Genomic DNA, 18641 nt, shown 5'->3' with positions numbered 1-18641 from the left:
TCGTTTGCTTTACCTGGGAGCGATGTAGCCGCCAGCTGGTAGGAGGAAGCCCCCAGACTGCCGCTCGAACTCGGCGAACTGACGTAGGGTGAATAAGTTTGTGAGGCGTAATAACTTGAGGCGTATTGAGAAGTTTGTGAATCACTGTAAGCTGTACCGTACGATCCATATTCCACTCCCTGAAACGAGTCAATTAGTTTTATTCGTGGGTTCGATTGTTGCGCATGTTGACTGACCTGTGCGGAAAATCCTTGTGCAAACGTCGAAGAAGCCGGTGTCGTGTAGGAGGCGTAGGGCGAGTATTGGCTGGGCTGTCCGCTGGTCTGGAAGGGCGAGGCCGGCGACGAGTAGGGCGAGGTGATGTACCCCGAGCTGGCCTTGCACGAAGGGTTCAGCCCTCTGGAGGAGCCCAGCGAGGGATAGGGGTAGGACGAGGCGTTGTAGAACGACGACGCCGGATTAATGTAGGAGGACGTCGCCGAGTTCGTTGTGCCGTAGGCTTGTTGCATGCTGAAAAGGCGCAAATGAGTTCGAGCGACTGGCACCGGAAGCCAAACCACCTATTGTAATACTGTTGAGCTGAGTAGGTCTGGGGATAGTCCTTGTCGTAGAGGTTCCCCAGTTCGGCCGCCGTCCCGTAGAACGACAGCGGGTCCTGGGAGAGGGCCGCGACCTCGCTGTCGGCCAGTCCCGGACTGCGGATCTCGCTCTTGATGCCGGTGGCGGTCTCGTTGAGGAGCGACCACGACGAGGTGAAGTTGGCGGGGACGCAGGTCGAAGTCGACGTCGTCGACGAGACGTCGGCGTGGTTGGTGGCAGTGGAGGCGGTGGCCGGGGGCGAGCTGCACGTCGACGACGAGTGGCCGCTCTGGGGGCTGCAGGCGGTCTCGCCCACCGCCAGTCTGCAACAGAAAAGTCGATGAAGACGTCGCGGATTGTGTGAAAAAATTCGTCGCCGATTAATATCCAGCCAGACGTTGTCGAGTTCTCTCGTCCTTCGCTGGCTGCGGCCGTAACTCACGGCCTGTGCCAACCTGACAAGACGTATGTCACCGTTCGTGTCACACCCAGCAAGTTGTCATTTAAAAATTCCCTCGACGGGTACACCCGCGCTACGTCCGTCTCTGTCCCTCTCGCCGCCTCCGGGAGCGCGTCGGTCCGGAGCGACCGCTCCGACACCCGCACTACGACCCGGCCTTTCCGAGAAATTTATGTGTTTTGTCCCCTGTCCAATATATTATATGCCCGATTATTTTTTTCTCTTCGTCGTGTCCCGTTTTAACCGTGCCAGATTTTCGTCGACCTGTCAGACTAGAACGAATAGATTCGGGGGCCGGTCGCGCCGCCACCGCGCGACAATCGCCCAACAAATAAACAGTCGATCGATGAGGGTTTCGTGAAAACACATTAAACTGCCACAGGTTTTAACATATAGAAAACAACAAGTGTCAACCGGGGAGCTAATGGTGCTGCGAAGATGGAATAGACGAAGACAAAAAGTCCGACCGCGTCGAACGGTTCGACAAAGAGAGAACCGCCATTTGGTTCACACATGTTTTCGATGTGAAGAATACTCATTATGTTCCATTTTCTTTCGGTAGTTTTTAGTTTAGGAAGCTGGCCTTAGACAAACACCAGTAATTATCATGAGCCGGAGTAGATGACATGCACGTCGCCCCGGGACTCGCTTAATTACGAATCGAATCCGCCAAGCACTCCCACAAATATGCTGCAAAAGAACCCACAAATCATCGTGCGAAAATTCTTCACAAATCGTCCGGAAGCGACACCAAACTCTTGCTCTACCTGAAAACGCAGACTTCGTCGATGTAGGTAGCGTCGACGTTCTCTTTTTTGGCGTGCGAGCCGACGGATGTCGAGTGGATGTGGGTCTTTGGGTGTTTTATTGCAAACAATCCGAAAACGGAGGCCACATTAATAATAGAGAGTATCGTTAACGTCAATATGATGAATACGGAAAAGAAGCGGAGACGAGGAGCATATGTGTGGATATTTGACGAGGAAGTGGAAGAAGGGTTGAAGTTTTAAAAATTACTCAAGCTGGTCGCAGGCTGGTTGTAAAATAGTAGTAAAAACCACTCAAAGTGCACCATTTTACGTGTATGTGAATAAATAGAACGCGCTGTGAGTATACACAGGAATAATTAGAATGGATGTGGAAAAAATAAAACCGAATAAACAATTGGGATCATCGCCGGGAAATTTATTCGGCGATTGGAAAAAACGTTTCCGATTGACGGAACGAAAAAAAAAGCGCTATTTACGAAACAGGGTTCGCATAATTGTTGCGATGTAGTGATGACATTATTTTGTACCCACGAAAAAATATATTTCTTATTATTTATGAGAATTTAAATTGTTTGGAGAGAACGTAATTTCATACATATGTATTTAAAAAAAACAAGTAAGAAAAAAATCTGAATTGAAAATGAACAAAGGCAACATAAAACATTGTTAAAATCGATTAAAGATAGAGAATTTTATAATATGTAAAACGAAAAAATATACAAACAAATATCCCCTGTGCCGACTTTACTGTTTAAATGTTTATTCAAGAGGTTGAAGGAAGAAAAGGCCGCTGAAAGAAACAGAAACAATTAAAACTTTGCCGAGTACCAAACCATCAAAAAAGACAAACAGACTTGGAAAAAAAATGTAAATAAAGAGCGTTCAAAAAATTGTGTGGTCAATTGGCTCGGTGCTTACTTTTGTTTCCGTTAACATATGGCGCAGCGCTTCAGCAGCTGTGAACTCATAGATGTCAAACGCCATTTATTCAGCGAAGAGGCGGTAATGGTGTGAATTATTTCCTCTGCAAAAACCAATTCATCCAAGAACTAACCAACGGAGAGTTGTCCCGGTTTTCTTACGATGATTTAATTTGCAGTCAAATGATAATCGAAGTGGGGTTACGCACCAGAAGGGTATGTCAAAGCGTAACCATTAAAAAGAACGAGCCGCGGTTGTGAAAGTGAGAGAAAACCACGGCCTGTCATATTTTTTTTTGAACGCTGGCTACTTACGTAACATAAACAATAGTATGTGCTTTTAAAGGTTAAAATGGAATATAGATAATAAAGTGTCAAGATATTGCGCGTGAAATGATTTTACGTATTTTTTTATCCTTTACGAGAACAAAAAAAAATCTGAATCGCAAATGAAAAAATGAAATAAATCCTCTTGTATTGATGAAAAACCTAGTAAACGGTATTGAAGGATATGGAAGTGTCACTTAATATTTTATGGTTGAAATTTAACACCCCACGGGATTTAAAGCAGGCGCAAAGGAATTACAATAATCAAGATTTTTAAAATAAAAGAACGTAAGCCCGAGAAAATGTGTGATTTAATGAAAATTGTGGCCGCTCTTGCGAACACTCGTCCAAAGAGAGAAAGTAAAAAGGTGGCTAAAGGGAACGAAAACTATAATTCAGAAAGATAAATAAGTATGTACATAGAAACAAATTGGAAAATTTCAGTTTGTTTTTGATTAGTAGGAAAAAAAATCAAAATTGCCATTTCATAACGATGTAAATATTGTTCACATTTAACAATTCCCCCAAGATTTTCAGTTTTTAAGATTTTTGAAATAACTCAAAGTTGATATTTTTCAAATGTTAAAATATTGAATGTGGTAAATAATTAAAAAACAAAATCTTTTTGGTCTATGATAGAAAATAAAGAAACAAAAACCAACATACTTTTGTGGAAAGAAAAATAAAATGAAATGGTTTTCAAGAAATATTTTAAGGTTCAAAGTAAAAATCATGACCGCTTTATAAATATCCAAAAAGAGGAAAATGAAAGACTCAAAAATAGACAAATTTAAAATTTTAAAAACAAATTGGGAAAATAGCAAAATTATAATAAGTGAAATTCATAGTTATTTACAGTAAAAGTGAGGCAAAGATTTCGTTCACGCGAAATGCGTTTCGTGGACAATGCAATTCAAGTGAACGAAAGCGGCCTTACTCTTGAGTGCTGTATTTGTATTTGGTTTTGTTCGATACACCGGAAAGTGAGTGTAATTTTATGTTGTTAAGGAAAAAAATATATATAAATACAAAATATAAAGTTCTGTAACGTCAAAAAAGTGGTTGTGTGGACGTTGAGGAAATTGTGGAAATGGACGATAAAGAGTTATATGTTCCTGATGATGTCCTGGAAGAGGCAAGAGCCGCGAGGTACCAAATGTTGCCTAAAGAATCAAAATTACGTAATCAGAAAGAATTGGAAAAATTTACGAGTGAATGAAAACCAGTGAGTGAAAGACAGTGATCGAAAAACGATGAGCGAAAGTGAAGTGAATGAAAGAGAAACCTTCACCCACTGGTAACTATTGATACAGACTCACTTTTAAAGGAGGCATCGAATAAAATACCATTTACTGGTGGATAGTACGGAAAAAATTGTAGATATTTAGAAGTAGAGACCTTACTGTGTAAAAGTAGGAGACAACGGGCGTTTAAAAGAAAAAAAATATATTCAAAAAAAGAATTACAATATGTAAGTTAGTAATTAAAACTTTTACTGAACCAACAAAAAGCCCCAAGACATTTTTCTGATGATTTAGTAACGCTGAGATTGGGTTTACAGATGTTGATTAAAAAATATCAACGTAAAGTCAACACATTGTAAATTCTTTCTTTATTTTAGACATGATGTAACAATTTTCAACAATTTTGTACAAAGAAATATTGGGTGTTCATTTCAATTGATCTTCAAAGTTGGTGTTGAAGAGTCACTTGTGAACGCACCATACGTCAGTCTGCCCACAAACAACGCAAAAAGTGAGGTTAGATTTAAACAGCTGATCCGTAATCCGTGGTGCGTTCACAATCGACTCTTCAACGCCTACTTCGAGGGATTTAAATGAACACCCGATACAATTTTTAACGAACAACAGCTTAACCTGACCTAGTTTACTTTCATACAACTGTTTCTTTACCAATATTATTTGATAGAAATCCGAGTATTTTTTCATGATCAAGAAAACAAATATCATTTATTTTTATTTCAAAAATGGATAAATATAGAATCTACCCGTGCGTACTACGTAAACACCTTGTTTTGAAAATGGCATCAAATAAAATGTTTAGGATTACCGTTGTTTGAGTGAGGAAAGGCGATTCGACAGTGGAGATTTTTCTTGGTGGGTAGTTTCCATCATTTGCAGCCGTCGAGGTGTAGGTACCGTGCGAGAGTGTGAAAATATTGCATATTTTAAATGCTTACAAGCCAGTTCTGTTTTTATTTGACACATATCCATTAGTTAAGTTAATGGATGTTTAAGGCCGGTTATAAATTGCCGTCTTGTAAGATTAAAATTTGATAAAACCATAAAAATTGTTGTTGATACAAGATAGTACTCATCAATGGACAAGATGAATAAATTTCCAGTTTTGTCCACAAGCGGTCGCACCCTCCCCTCCTCCCCCGCGATCGATCCCTCCGCCATCGGACAATAAAAAGAACACGGCCATTATCGATGCCGGTCAATTATCAAGCCGAAACTCGACGAACACCGATCTTTACAAATCGTCCCACGATAAGACCAGTTTTATTTAGTTGTAATGGTATCAATCCCGGCCTGCCGAGATTGTGTGAATAACCCAAAAAAAAAGTCAAACGATGGAGATAATAAAACAAGCGATGGTAGGTGGGCTGGCAGGGCACACTGCGACCAGGAGGTCTGGCGCGTTATGTGACAAAACAACCATAACGAATTGATCAAGATTAGGTTCCGTATTTTTTAATTGTTCAGTGGAGCAGATTTTTTCGAGGGAAAATCGTCGACTCGATTTTGACAGGTACGCTCGCTCGACTAGGGCCCAGTCACGCAAAACGCCGTCGAGAGGAAGATGGTACGCGTGTGTTCCCGGTCATTGATGGGCCGTCGAGGAAACGGGTGCAAGGAGCACCGCTGGGCCATTGTGGGGGACACGTACTACCCGCAGACAACAACAATGGTGTTTTGAGCTTTTCAAAGTACTAAACGGACGGGATGCTGGGTGGATCGCACAAAAAATCCGTTTTATGGGCGCTTTACTGGGATCGTAACACGATGTTAGTGCCCGAGGTAATAAAAGGATGATTGATACGGAGAGGTCGCCGATTATTGCTTCGGGAGCGGATACCGATTCTGTTAAATTGCCACTGCGATCTTTCGAGGACGCCGAGAATAATTGGAGTCGACGGGCAAATATTAATAAACAGTCAAGGTGTTTTTGGAACAAATAGAATTACAGTTAAAATACAAGGGATTAGCTGCATTTGCGAAGAGAAGTTGCCAAATGGCTGCCACGATTTCAGCAGTTCTGCTCAAGAAAAAAAAAAGTTAATCGATATAAGTGTGCTTAGAGCCGAAAAAACAAATCTTGAATTGAAAACCTAAATTAGGAAACAGAAAAAACTATTTTTTTAAGATACATAATATGTATAGATTATAAAGGGCCTTCAAATAAATTTATATTAAGAGCAACCTATGGAAATTCAATTGTTTGCAACATTTTTCCAGCGTAGACAATGACACAAGAAACGTCTGACATTTTAACGAAATAAAATTAGGTTAGAAAATATTTTTCATTTTTGTAGTACATTCTCCCTATTCCCCCTCCACAGAATATGATAATATGAAGTTGGGAAAAAGCTTACTATGTAACCTGTGTAACTCCGGAGAATAAATGGTTACCTACAAAAATTACTTCACAATGTTAACAGAATTAGAATGTCGCGTACGCCTACTCTAAATATATGTATATTTATTTGAAGGCCCGATATTATTAGGAGTAGAAGTGAGTCTTTTTGTGATAAGTCCAGACATTGAAGACCGAGACGAAGTTGAGTGAATTGGAAGAAAAAAAATCAAAAAATTGAAGTAAAAATAGGAATTCTTGTCAGGAAAAGCAAAGCGAAAGAAGATTTTTATTGTGTTTTCAATATTTTGGACGCCAAAGTGACAAGAATTTTGTGATATATGAAAAAGGACAAAAAATAAAATAGAATTAAAAGTGAAAACTATGACAGGAGACAGTTTCTGTTGCATTACCTGGGTAATACTGGATATGATAAATTCGTTAAAACAACAAAGAGAAGAGAACAGAATAGCAAATTCTTGAAAACCAAGGTGAAATCTGTGCAGAACAGAAAAATGAAAAACTCTTGAGCAATACAAAATGTTGACACTTAAAAACAACAAACCTTTGGAAATAAAATCCCATCAAGAACTAATTACACAGTTAACAATTTTTGCAATTTTAAGCATCTCACTGTAGATTTTTATTAAACAATTATTCTTTATTCACAAAAGAAAATTATTTATTACTTGGTCGCTCCTCCGTATCTAGAACGCGCCCTGTCACCAGCAAGCCGTCCCAATTTAACGCCAATCGATTTTGTATGGCCTCACCAATCTGCTTGTTGTAAAATGAATATCGTTAGTTTTTTGAGAAATGATAAAATTTCGGTGTTGCGTGTCGCGCACGATTGACCCACATAGTCGTCTCCCACATCTTTTTTCCTCCACCGACGCGCCCCCCGACCTTAATCAATCACCGGTTCACATTTATCATCCCGGCTTGACAAGGTGGAGATACGGACGCCACTGTCGCAATTATGTCATCGCCCCGTCCCCATGATCGGCTTATTTGGTCCATCGAAGGTCCCAAAAGGAGGGCGCTGCTGGTGACAAAGACACTCTTCGACACGTTTTGTGATTTTCGCGCCGCCAAGGGTTAGTGCTTGCCTCCGTGCTCCGTTGACAATTATGTTTATGTGCTGTTAGATATACTAATCTTGAGAGAGACAGGCCTCTACATTCCAACAAGCGATAAGATCGCACCTGTAGTTGTGCTGGTCTTTATAAAACATCTCTGGTTTTAGTCTTTGAGTTATACACTTTCTAGATGCCACCTCCTTTAGATAATTTATCTTGTAACGCCATCGAGTAAGCTCGGAGGCGGTCGCGTACATTAATTATTATTAAGAGTGAACGAGACAAATTGTGGAGGAGACGAATGATTTTTGATATTCCGATTTGGGGGGGACCTGTCGCGCCCATAAATTACCCAAGGAAACGCATAAAACTACGACAGTTAAATGTCCGCTCGACGAAGATTTTTCTTTTATGGGTGGACCCTCGTCGGTTTTATGCGGCGCGGTTTATTGAGACGCGATCTACGACATTTCCATGTGGTCAGATCCGGTCGACGAGGTGGCGATTAGGGTCCAGATCGAATGAGATGCGGAAAACGTTGCAAAACAAGAAAGTTAACGACGTAATGATAAAAATGACCGACATTTGGGTAACCGTGCGACCATATTGTCCCGTCGTGGAAGAATAATGGGATGCGATGGGCAAATGTGAAGGTTGACCAGATGTTGCGCTCGGAAAAAATCATTTCCACTTTAATGAGTGTTTGAAAACAAACACAAAGCGATCTCGGTCTGTGCGAGGAGTCGTCGTCGGTGGAAATTAGATTTATCGAGTGATTCGAATCGGCCCCGGTGTCCGATTTATTTCAGGTGATTACCTCGTTATGAGCCTTGTGTATTTTAGAAATTGTATTGTGCAGGTTGTTTATGTAAATGTCCGAAACTCTTAACGTTCTAATTTATGAGCACTTGTCGTAAACATTTTCGATGCAATCTTTACATGAAAAAAGTCGTAATTCATGAAAATTCCCGCATAACAACAAACACGACCGAAAGAAATTTCAAATATTAACTTCAAAACACTTGGAATTGTTTATGGGACGGTGTAAATCCACGAAAAAAGGTAAATATCGTTATTGAGATTTATTCCCGTTGGTAAACAGACATCCGATGCGACGTCGTTTTTCGGATTTCCCCCCGAATTTATCGAAAAATGGTCTGCACGTCAAGAATTTGTCGAGAAATATTTTTCGAACAGGACGAACTCACGTGAAAACTGATAGGGGAGAATTCAGATTTATTTAAAAAAAAATCAAAGAATTTGGAATGTTATCGATAGTCCTGGATCTTGATTGAAATTCCAGATGTGAGTGATCCGCTAAGGAAAACGATGAGATGAAACAATTTAAATTTTGCATAGCAAAAAAATTAAATTACAAATAAAAAAACTAAGGAAAAAAATTAAATAGAAATATAATTATGTATACAAAACAGCGCGCGTTCCAATGAAATCCTGGGCTGAGTAGGCGTTGGAAAAATTAAACCGTTCAGAACAGTGTAAAGTTTGAATTTCCCGCCGTTTGACACAAATGACATTTGTTTATGTTTAACCGGGACATAATTGAATATTAGGGTGCCCTTAGATATTTGCTTCGAGAATAGGAATCGTTAAGTTATTCTATTTTTTAATGTAAAACATTGCAAAGAGAGAAAAAAAGAAAGATTTTTTGGCTTTAAATTTTAGGTTAGCTGTCAACATACTCCAATTAATCTCCGCTTTAAAAAAGTACAACAATTGACAAAACCTTCCCAGCCCAGGATGGATTTCATTTGAAAGCGCGATATAATCTCTTAAAAGTATGTATAGGTTTTAAACATTTTATTACATCTTTACATGACATCCGGCCACAAAAATTTTGTTCTCATCTAGAAAACAGTTCATGAAAAAGTCAAATCAAAGAAATTAGTTGCTTGGCATTTTCAATTTTTAGGTTTGTTTGTTGCAAAAGAATAGTACATTCTTCAACGAGCGCATAATGATGGGTTTTATTCAAGATGATGAAAATTGCAACACGAGCCTTAGGTGAGTGGTGGAATCATTCGAGTGAATAATAGCCACTATACGCGAGTTGAAGACTATACTTAATCCACGACTATACCAACAAAAAACAATGAATCGATGCGCGACTTATTATTTACAAAACGCATCCGATTGGCGATCTGCCGTTGTAGAATGAAAATACGATATCATTCTTTCATTGAATATCCAACAAGAACATTAGTTAATACAGGTTTTTATTCCACTTACACTATTTAAAATTATGACATAAAGTAATAATTAATTCCTTTGAAAGCACATTTTCTTTTTACATTATCATTTACTTTCTATACACCCATTCTTTGCATGACATTACAGAAAATACTAAGTAAAAGTAATGAAGTTATAATGGAATGCGACTTCCCTCCTCGCCGGCCACCCGTCCAAACACGGACCACGCATAACGTTGCTTGTCTTATTACTGATATTAATATCGGATGTTCATTTAAATTTATCCTCAAAGTTGGCTTTGAAAGTCGATTGTGAACGCACCACTCGTCAGTCTGCAGAGTAAAAACATAAACAACGCAAAAATTAAGGTTAGATTGAAACAGCTAATGCGTGATCCGTAATCCGCGGTGCGTTCACAATCGACTCTCCAACGCCCACTTTGAGGATAAATTTAAATGAACACCCGATACTTTATAACTTCTATTATTGACAAATAGAAAATATTTTAAATTAATACGGTTTGAAATAAATTCCTTTTTAAGTTCCGAGGAAAATTTAAAAAATCCAAAATGAAACTGAAAGGTTCAATTAACCGAAAATTTATTTTTAGCAAATTGACATTTAAAATTTGCACGTTACGTTTAAACAATTTTTACGCTCACTAAAATTACCTTGAATAATTTTTCACTCTAAGTGATTCTCTGTTTTACTTTCTAACTACAAGTTTAAAAAATCATACACTTGTCTAATTTTTACAAAATTGAACATAATCCAAAATTGAAAGTTAAAATTTTTAAATAAATATCTAGCAAATCCTAAAATTATTCGCACTTTCAACAATAATTAAAAAACTCACATGACCGGCTCATTATTATTGATTGTCTCCGACACAGAAGCAAAAAAGTCGACGATTTCTAAGTAGTAAATGAATGAACGTAGTTTAATATTCCCTCGTATGATGACCTTGAATAATTTTTCATTGAAAATATGTAAATGCAACAAAAATGGTACGCACGGAGAAAATATGACAAGCTAAAAAATGAGGCGTGGAGGAAATAAAAAAACAACAGATTCAAATAATAAACATTTTCGGATTAACAACTGGAAAATTGGTTTTTAATCAAAAAAGTTGTTCGTCAATGTTATACGTCCAAAGTGGGCATTTTTTACACAGCGTGAAATAAAGCACTTTAAATTTCACACTTTAGCACACTCGCACTTAATCAAGTTTTGCTCGATTTGCTACAGAAATAAAAAAATACAAAATGGTAAAATACTTGACAGCGGTTGTTATTAAGTTGTTATCACTGTCATTGCCATCTAGAACACCAGACAGCGTGTGACGTCACGAGGAAGACCAAACGTCAAAATTTGTTTTTTCGTGACTGTAAGTCGTAAGTACAATTTAGTTGAAAACATATTTGCTACATATAATAATTAAGATGTAAGAAGCATTTGTTGTGATTTGGTGTTGTTTAAATGATTCACAAAGTAAAAATTACGCAAAAACATAAATACACAAACTTAACCTCACTTATAAATGACAATTTTCGCGTCATTAATGGCATCTTATTCCACGAGGCAGTAATTGTAAAGCCGCAACACATGATTCTACTAAAAAAAATTACTGTTTTTATTAAATTCTGGACGTTTAATTCGTTTTTCGATGAAACCTTTACTGTGACGTCACGATCAAAAACAATTGCTGCCTTAAGGTTTTTTGTTCTGGATGACAATGTCACTGTCACCACCGTATTAACTCGTTTGATTGGAATCATTGTAAAAAAAAAACTCAAAATGTGCACACATCGTGGCAGCTGCTTTTGACAGTAGAAAATTAATGCTAGCTTTTGTTTTGCAGTTTCATGATTAATTTGTAATTTTTCAGAGACAATAACGTTTCAAATATTGGGTGATTCAAAATGATTGTGGCCAAGTATGGCAACTATGTACGAAAATTTATGTGGCAACTGTGTGGGTAGGATAGAGTTGATATTTCTTTGACAGTTCATAGTCGCGCAATTTTGAAAACTGTCAAATCAATGTGTAATGATATCAAAAAAATCAAATGCACGCTTATGAAATGTCATACAAATGACAACTCTACCTCATCCACACAGTTGCCACATAAATTTTGGTACATAGTTGCCATACTTGGCCACAATCATTTTGAATCACCCAATATGATGTACTATTGCGATCAAAAAATGTTGGTCACTAATGTCATCGTGCTGTCATACATTCTAAAACGACCCTTATGTATTAATAACCTCAATTTTGATTGTGTCAATTTTGAAAATGTGAATGTCAGATTTACCGAGAAAATATTCAAAAAGTTGTAAAAATCAGACAAATGGAATAGAACGAGGTTTTAATTAATAAAAAATATAAAACAAATACCCAAATGTACTCGCATATTAAAAAAAATATATTTTAAACCGGTGTCAAATTGACAACAATTTCATCTTTCATGTGACAGTTTCAATAAAGCATGATTTAGAGTAATTTTTTTAATGTGACAGAAGTTTGATGTCCAAAATTTTATGATCGTAATATGTAGTACACTCAACTTTCTTACGCGTGCGGCTAGAAAATTCGCTGCGCTCGTGTATGTGAGCTTCCCACTTGCAAAAAACATGGTTGTCTACACCCACAACAATTTCGAGTGTCGTGACAAGATCCAGAGAGAGACCTTTTGGAGTTTTGGTCCAGCTCCTGGGTAACAGTAATTCTTGTCGGTGACCTCATCGGTGGCCAAGTGACGATTGACGAAAATGTCCCGTTCGGGAGAGATTTTCGGAGAAAACGCATGCCACAGTCCCGATAATCATCTGCTAATTAGTGTTCGACGTCTATTAATTTTTTGCCGTCCGCCTATAAAATTCCTAGTCGACGAGTTGAAATTTGTCCAGATAGAAATCGACAGGTCTCTATGCGATAGCGCACCCCCATCCCGGAGTTGGCGAGTCGTCCTCTCCGGAACACCCACGGCGCGTCCGTTGACGATAATGAAGATTTGAAGATATGCAGGTTCATTATACTTCGCCAGTTTGTCGCATAAAGAATACGTCTATGGACTAACTGACACGAGGAGGCATACGACGTATCTTTTAACGTGTCACTTGGCATCCGCCGTAAAAATTCGACGAGATCGTCCCCTCCTTGTCCAGCTTGGGACTCCGCAGCCGAAGAGACGAAGAGGCGGCGAGAAATTAATAGGTGTTTCGATGAATTGGGAATGTCTCCGGAGCTGCGTGGCGCGAGCTACGGCGACGATAAATATTAATTTCGATGAGTTGGTTGCGATAGGTTGACGTGGAGTTATGATTTTTATGGATGAAGTTTTTTATGGATGGTTTTTTCGGATTTTATGGTGTATGAGCGTTTTTCTTTTGCCGGACGACCGGAATGGGTTTTGTTCGATTTTTGGTCAATTAACGACGGGCTGCAAAACGCGGAGCAGTGGCGGGGCGATAACGTTTTAAAAAGAAAAAGAAAAAGCTTGCCGTTTTGCCAGACACGCTTCATCAAATTTAAACACAGATTCTAGATACCAGAAAGACATCCACAATATTACCACATGATTTACACCTTTTTTCTTCACACGAAAAATTTCAAAAATTGATTATGCTTCTTCTCAAAGCTTAAATTTGTCTTGGACGTGGCGCTAATGCGGCTGTCGCAGATGCTTATTTTTTAAACCACCACACTCTAATTTTGACCAAACACTGCAAGACGCAAATAGCAGGCGTGGCTGACAGCGTAATTTGCATTTTTTTTTACTTCCTGTGAGCAAAGTACGTTGCCCCAGGAAAATTCATCAAATGAGTTATGGTGTCTCTTAATTAAAAGTGTTAACAATAGCCCGAAATTTTGCTATTTAAAAATTAACATCTGTTTTACCGACAACGTCACAAGTAAGACTTATCTACAATTTGACGTCAGAGCGTTCAAAAAATATTGTGGTCCAGTGAACCGGTGCTTTTATTTCTTCTTTTTTTAAAATAAGCAACAAGGTTTGTTTTGGTTTTGATGGTTTTTCTATTAACGATTTAATTCATATTAAAAGCATGATCAAAGTGAGGTTATGTATCTCAAGGAAATGTCAAAGTAAACCAGCTAAAAACACGATTTGCCTTTGTAATAAAGAGAGAAAACCACGGCTTGCTCGGCCAGAGAAATTCTTTGAACGCTCGATACCTACTGCTCTTGTGAAAGGCAAAAATATCTTTGGCAACAAATATTTTTTCACTTCTTAGCTTGTCCTTTTTAATTTAAATACAACAGTTTTTTTAATCTTTCTAATGCTTTTTAATTACCATCTTGATTTTTAATTTAAGACGTTCCCAATCTTTCAAAAGATCTTACCGGGTGATTTTAAATGATTGTGACTTTTTTTCTTAAGTTGGGAACATTTTTCATAAATTATTTTGGCTAACTTGATACCTTGATCAACACATTGGCGTACGTACGTCATTTTGATATTTTATGTATGTATTAATAAATTGTGTCAAATAGGCGAGGACGCCTATGTTTATGTCAATTATCACATTAAAAACCAGAATAACCAACAATAATATTACCAACCTATGAAAAAAAGTTACAATCATTTAAAATCACCCGGTAGTTAAAGTTCATTCAAAAAACCACTAACGTCGCATTTTGCTCGATAATTACTATCGGCAACGCTGTCTGGTGTAAAATTTGGTGAGAATTGTAATTTTGAGGTTAAGTGTTTATTAATTCAAGGCCTAATTAATTAATTTTTGCAAGGCAATTAAAGACTGGGGACCAGGTGTGTGTGTCGTGATGTAAGACACCTTTGGACACTCGATATTTCTTCACAATTGTTTCATTAAGCTTCTCTAACAATACTGGGTAAGCCTCAAGCTTTCTTTAGCGAGGAGTACACAGTTGTCTGTGGTTCTTCCTCAGCCGAGGGCCTCGATATTCAAACACACCCGAAGCATCTCGAATTTTTCATTAATTATCCCAACGAGAATAAAATCGTTCCCGAAGCCTTCCACATCTATTTTGGAAATTTCGACGGGCGAGAAAACGTGTTTATCGCTTTCGTTCGGGATCTTTACGTTTGTGGGTAGGCCGTTTTATTTCGTCGATCGTTAAAAAGCGTCTGTTCCGCGAAACGGAAACGAACACCGAATAGGTTTTATGCAATAACCTATTAAAATAACAAAGTCCGGCGATTAAATGTTCGGCAACATTGTTTCGAACGGTTTATCGTTTACGGCCGCAGTTTCGTTTTCACACGGGAACCGACAACAACAACAAAAACAAATGGTTTTTCGGGGAAAATCTAAGAAAAAAATCGATTTTAGAGTTCGCTTGATTGGGCAAAAAATGGCGGATGGTGTTGTCACACAGTACTTTGTTCTGATGTTTACATAAAAAAGTGTCAAATTGTTAAAGTGCGAGCACGGTTTGTGGAGTAGAGGCGTCAGCCGATGCGCAACAAAAAAATCCAAGAAGCGACTGTGACACCACGAAAGTGTCGAAAGTCAATCAGTTCCTCAAATATTCAAAACCATCGTCGCGCCCGTAAGTCTGATAACCCCCTCGGACTCCACTGATTCGACTTCTGCTATACACAATGTACAGCTTGCGATAAAGGATGCAAATTTACCCAACATCAATATTTTACATTTAAAAAATTGTACAAAAATTCCACATGACATTGACATTTAGTGTAGCCAACCTAAAATCTTTCATTAAAAATTCCTGTTTCGATTTTCTTGCCAAGCCAAGGAAATTCCATTTTCAAGACAGTTTAGACGAATGGAAAATCACTATTTTCTAGACGGAGGTCGAAAAAAATATATTTGTGATAGATTTCTTTGTAACTGTCGCATGTGGCAAATAATAATGAAAATCACAAAGAAGAACTGCAGTGACGGTTCTACAGGTTGTCATTAGAAACCGTCAAGGTGTTGGTTTTATTCAGGTGTGCTCAATGAAACTAACCCCGGAGGTTTCAACGAGACATTCCATATAGTAACATGATTTCCCACCGTAAGCATTTTCCATAGATGCTGTGAACTAAACTCGAAAAAACCTACGATGGTTCTAAAAGTCAGTCATATGATACGGGACCATCCTTCGCAGGAAAAAGTGACTTTAATTACTCTAGTGTTGACAGTATCATCTGACACGAAGTCGCTTTTTTCTAGCTGCATTTCCTAATTGAGTTTTCTAAATTTCAAATGAAAAAAAGAAGATGGTCACGAAAAAAAAACAGGTTTCATCACGAATGCGAAACATTTTTGTATTTGATTTAGCTTCTTAAAAAAACTTCCAATCAAAGTTAGCTTTGCCACATTTTATATTCCTAAAACTACGTCGCAACTTGAATTCGCGTCTTGCAAATTTTGAGGTTAGAAACATTATTTGTGAAGAACACGTTGGAAAGGCAAAGACTTTGATGAGAGATTTTTAAGACAACTGTACATAAAAAATTTAAAATTTTTGAGATTTTTTGACAAAATATAATATCCAGTTATTTTATTTGTGTATCAGGACCAAAAAGTGCATCTTTTTCGTCCGAGCCTTGAAAACAGGCGAGGACAAAAGGTACTTTTTGACAGAGGTGTACATTAAATTTTTTAGGCGACCGCACGACTACAAAGCAAAAGACATCTTTTTTTTAATACACAGATAATAATTTATTAATACAAATGAACAATTTTTTTATAGTACATATTTGTTATCAGCTTGCCAACAAAACTAGAAATTAACTATGTATTTGCAATACAATAATGTACTTCTTTACATAATTTATGGTGACAGGACAATTATCGGTTTTGGCGGTTTCGTTGCTAACTTACTAGACAGACCAACAAATGGCGCCACGGTCAGCGTCCGAAAAAAAGGAACTTTTCGTCCGCTCGTGAGTACGTAAAATTACCGTTTTCATTAAGGGTGGGTCAAAACATGTTTTTGTACTCATAGCCTTGAAAGCAACGCTTCCAACATCCAACGCTCGTTCCGAAACGAGTGCTTCCCGGTCGACTCGAATGTAAAAATTGCAAAAAACACTGGCCCTTTGAGGCATTCAAAAATAAATCTGTCTTGATAATAATAACATTTAGTTCATGAAATACAACTTCCCTGGGTTTTCCTCCATTAAAAAATTACGGAAAGATTTATAATCGTTGAAAATTGTTCCTACAAAATTCACAAATTATTGCAAAAATTGAAATATCAAGTGAAGCAATTGTTGCCAATAACCAAAGATCACTGCCTACTTGGTTTTATGTTCGTTTATGTTTAATGTATTAAAACAAAAAATTTTAATTTAATTTTCGTACAAAAAATATTGTACGAACCACTTGCGTGAAGACATCTTCCGTTTATTCGCGCATTAATTAAAGGCACTCGCTCCTTCGTCGCTCGTGCTTTAAAAAATGCGCTCATGCGAGAACATCGTCTTCCCGCACTTGGTTCGTAAATAACTATTTTATAAAATGTCTTTGAACCGTGAAACCATCAGAAAACCTAAACAATAATTCTAAACAACTGTAACGAATTCGCACTGTCCCAACTTTTGAAAGATCCAAGTGTGAATGTCACGTGTTTCAACATTTGGCACCTCAAAGAAAACCATCTGGAGATGAGTGGATATTTCTCTTGCGACTTTTTGAAACACTTCCATCAACGGTTTAAAAAGTGACGTTCAAAAATAAAATAAACCGAAAATAGATGTCAATTTCGGTGGTGAATACACAAATAGGTGCACGCCTTCTGTACACACCAACCGTCATGTCGACTTTTACCAACAGATTGAAAATATCTGCCCGACGTTGACATTTGACCAAGAGAAAACAATATTTGACGTCTCTATTTCTAATATAAATATTCAGCAGCTTTATTCGGTCGTTAAAAAACGGCGACGTTACAAAATCACAAGAATGAACACTTCCTGGAACCGCGACAGTTTTGAATCCTGCGAAACATCGATCGCTCCAGATATTTGAATTTCATGTTTGTTTTTAAAATAATTATCGTGGTCTATTTAATTGGTAAAACGTCGATGCGTCGTGCATATTTCGGTACAATTAGAAACACGTTTCTTGCAATTCGCGCTCATCTGAGAGATTTAGAAGCAGCCGGGGGAAAAATAGAGCGAAAATATTTGGGACGCGCATTTTTCAGTATCGCGATTGTCGATTATGAAAATCGTAAATTCGAGGCACGTGCCGCCCCACGGGCCAAAACAACGCCGCCGCCAAGAATCCCCAATTAATTATCCGGAACATTGTCAAACTGGCGCGAGTCGTCGTAAACTTGCTAAATTGCGATCTTTTTGTCTTTCGCGTTTCGGGATTTTTTCGGATTTAAATGCGGCAAGTGATGGCATTCGTCCAGCGTCGTTAGCGACGTGTCACTCCTGAAAAATCGACCATTTACAAGAGATGAATCAGTCGAGTAGAAAAATTCGTCCATTTCCAGGTGTCCCAAATACGTGGCGAGCGATTTTGAAAATGTTTGTTTAAGTGCGACTTAATTGAAAACATCTATGAGCAATTTGCTGCATTAGGAAAATATTTAAGTGGGTATTGAGTTTCCGAATTGATTTTCGTCCAAAAATTATGCACGATGGGTCAATTAATATGGTAAAATTGTACTTTGAATAAGAAAGCTAAAAGAGTTTTAAATGGACGACGAAAAGGTCAGAGGAATG

The 18641-nt window shown here is 38.0% G+C and overlaps 1 protein-coding gene across 3 annotated transcripts in view; it reads right to left on the bottom strand.

Annotated features, from left to right (window-relative positions):
- The window catches only part of eya (eya transcriptional coactivator and phosphatase 2), a 57704-nt gene that overhangs the window by 2291 nt on the left and 36772 nt on the right, over positions 1–18641 (bottom strand). For all 3 annotated transcript variants that reach the window (XM_069037033.1, XM_069037034.1, XM_069037032.1), the window contains 3 exons: positions 561–902; positions 237–510; positions 14–179 (listed from right to left, as the gene is read on the bottom strand). In XM_069037033.1, the coding sequence (XP_068893134.1) occupies positions 14–179; positions 237–510; positions 561–902 (782 nt within the window). The remainder of the gene's footprint in view (positions 1–13; positions 180–236; positions 511–560; positions 903–18641) is intronic.

This window comes from Tenebrio molitor, chromosome 2 (genome assembly GCF_963966145.1).
Source record: "Tenebrio molitor chromosome 2, icTenMoli1.1, whole genome shotgun sequence".
Taxonomy (NCBI): Eukaryota; Metazoa; Arthropoda; class Insecta; order Coleoptera; family Tenebrionidae; genus Tenebrio; species Tenebrio molitor.
This window is presented reverse-complemented; position numbering and strand designations above follow the sequence as displayed.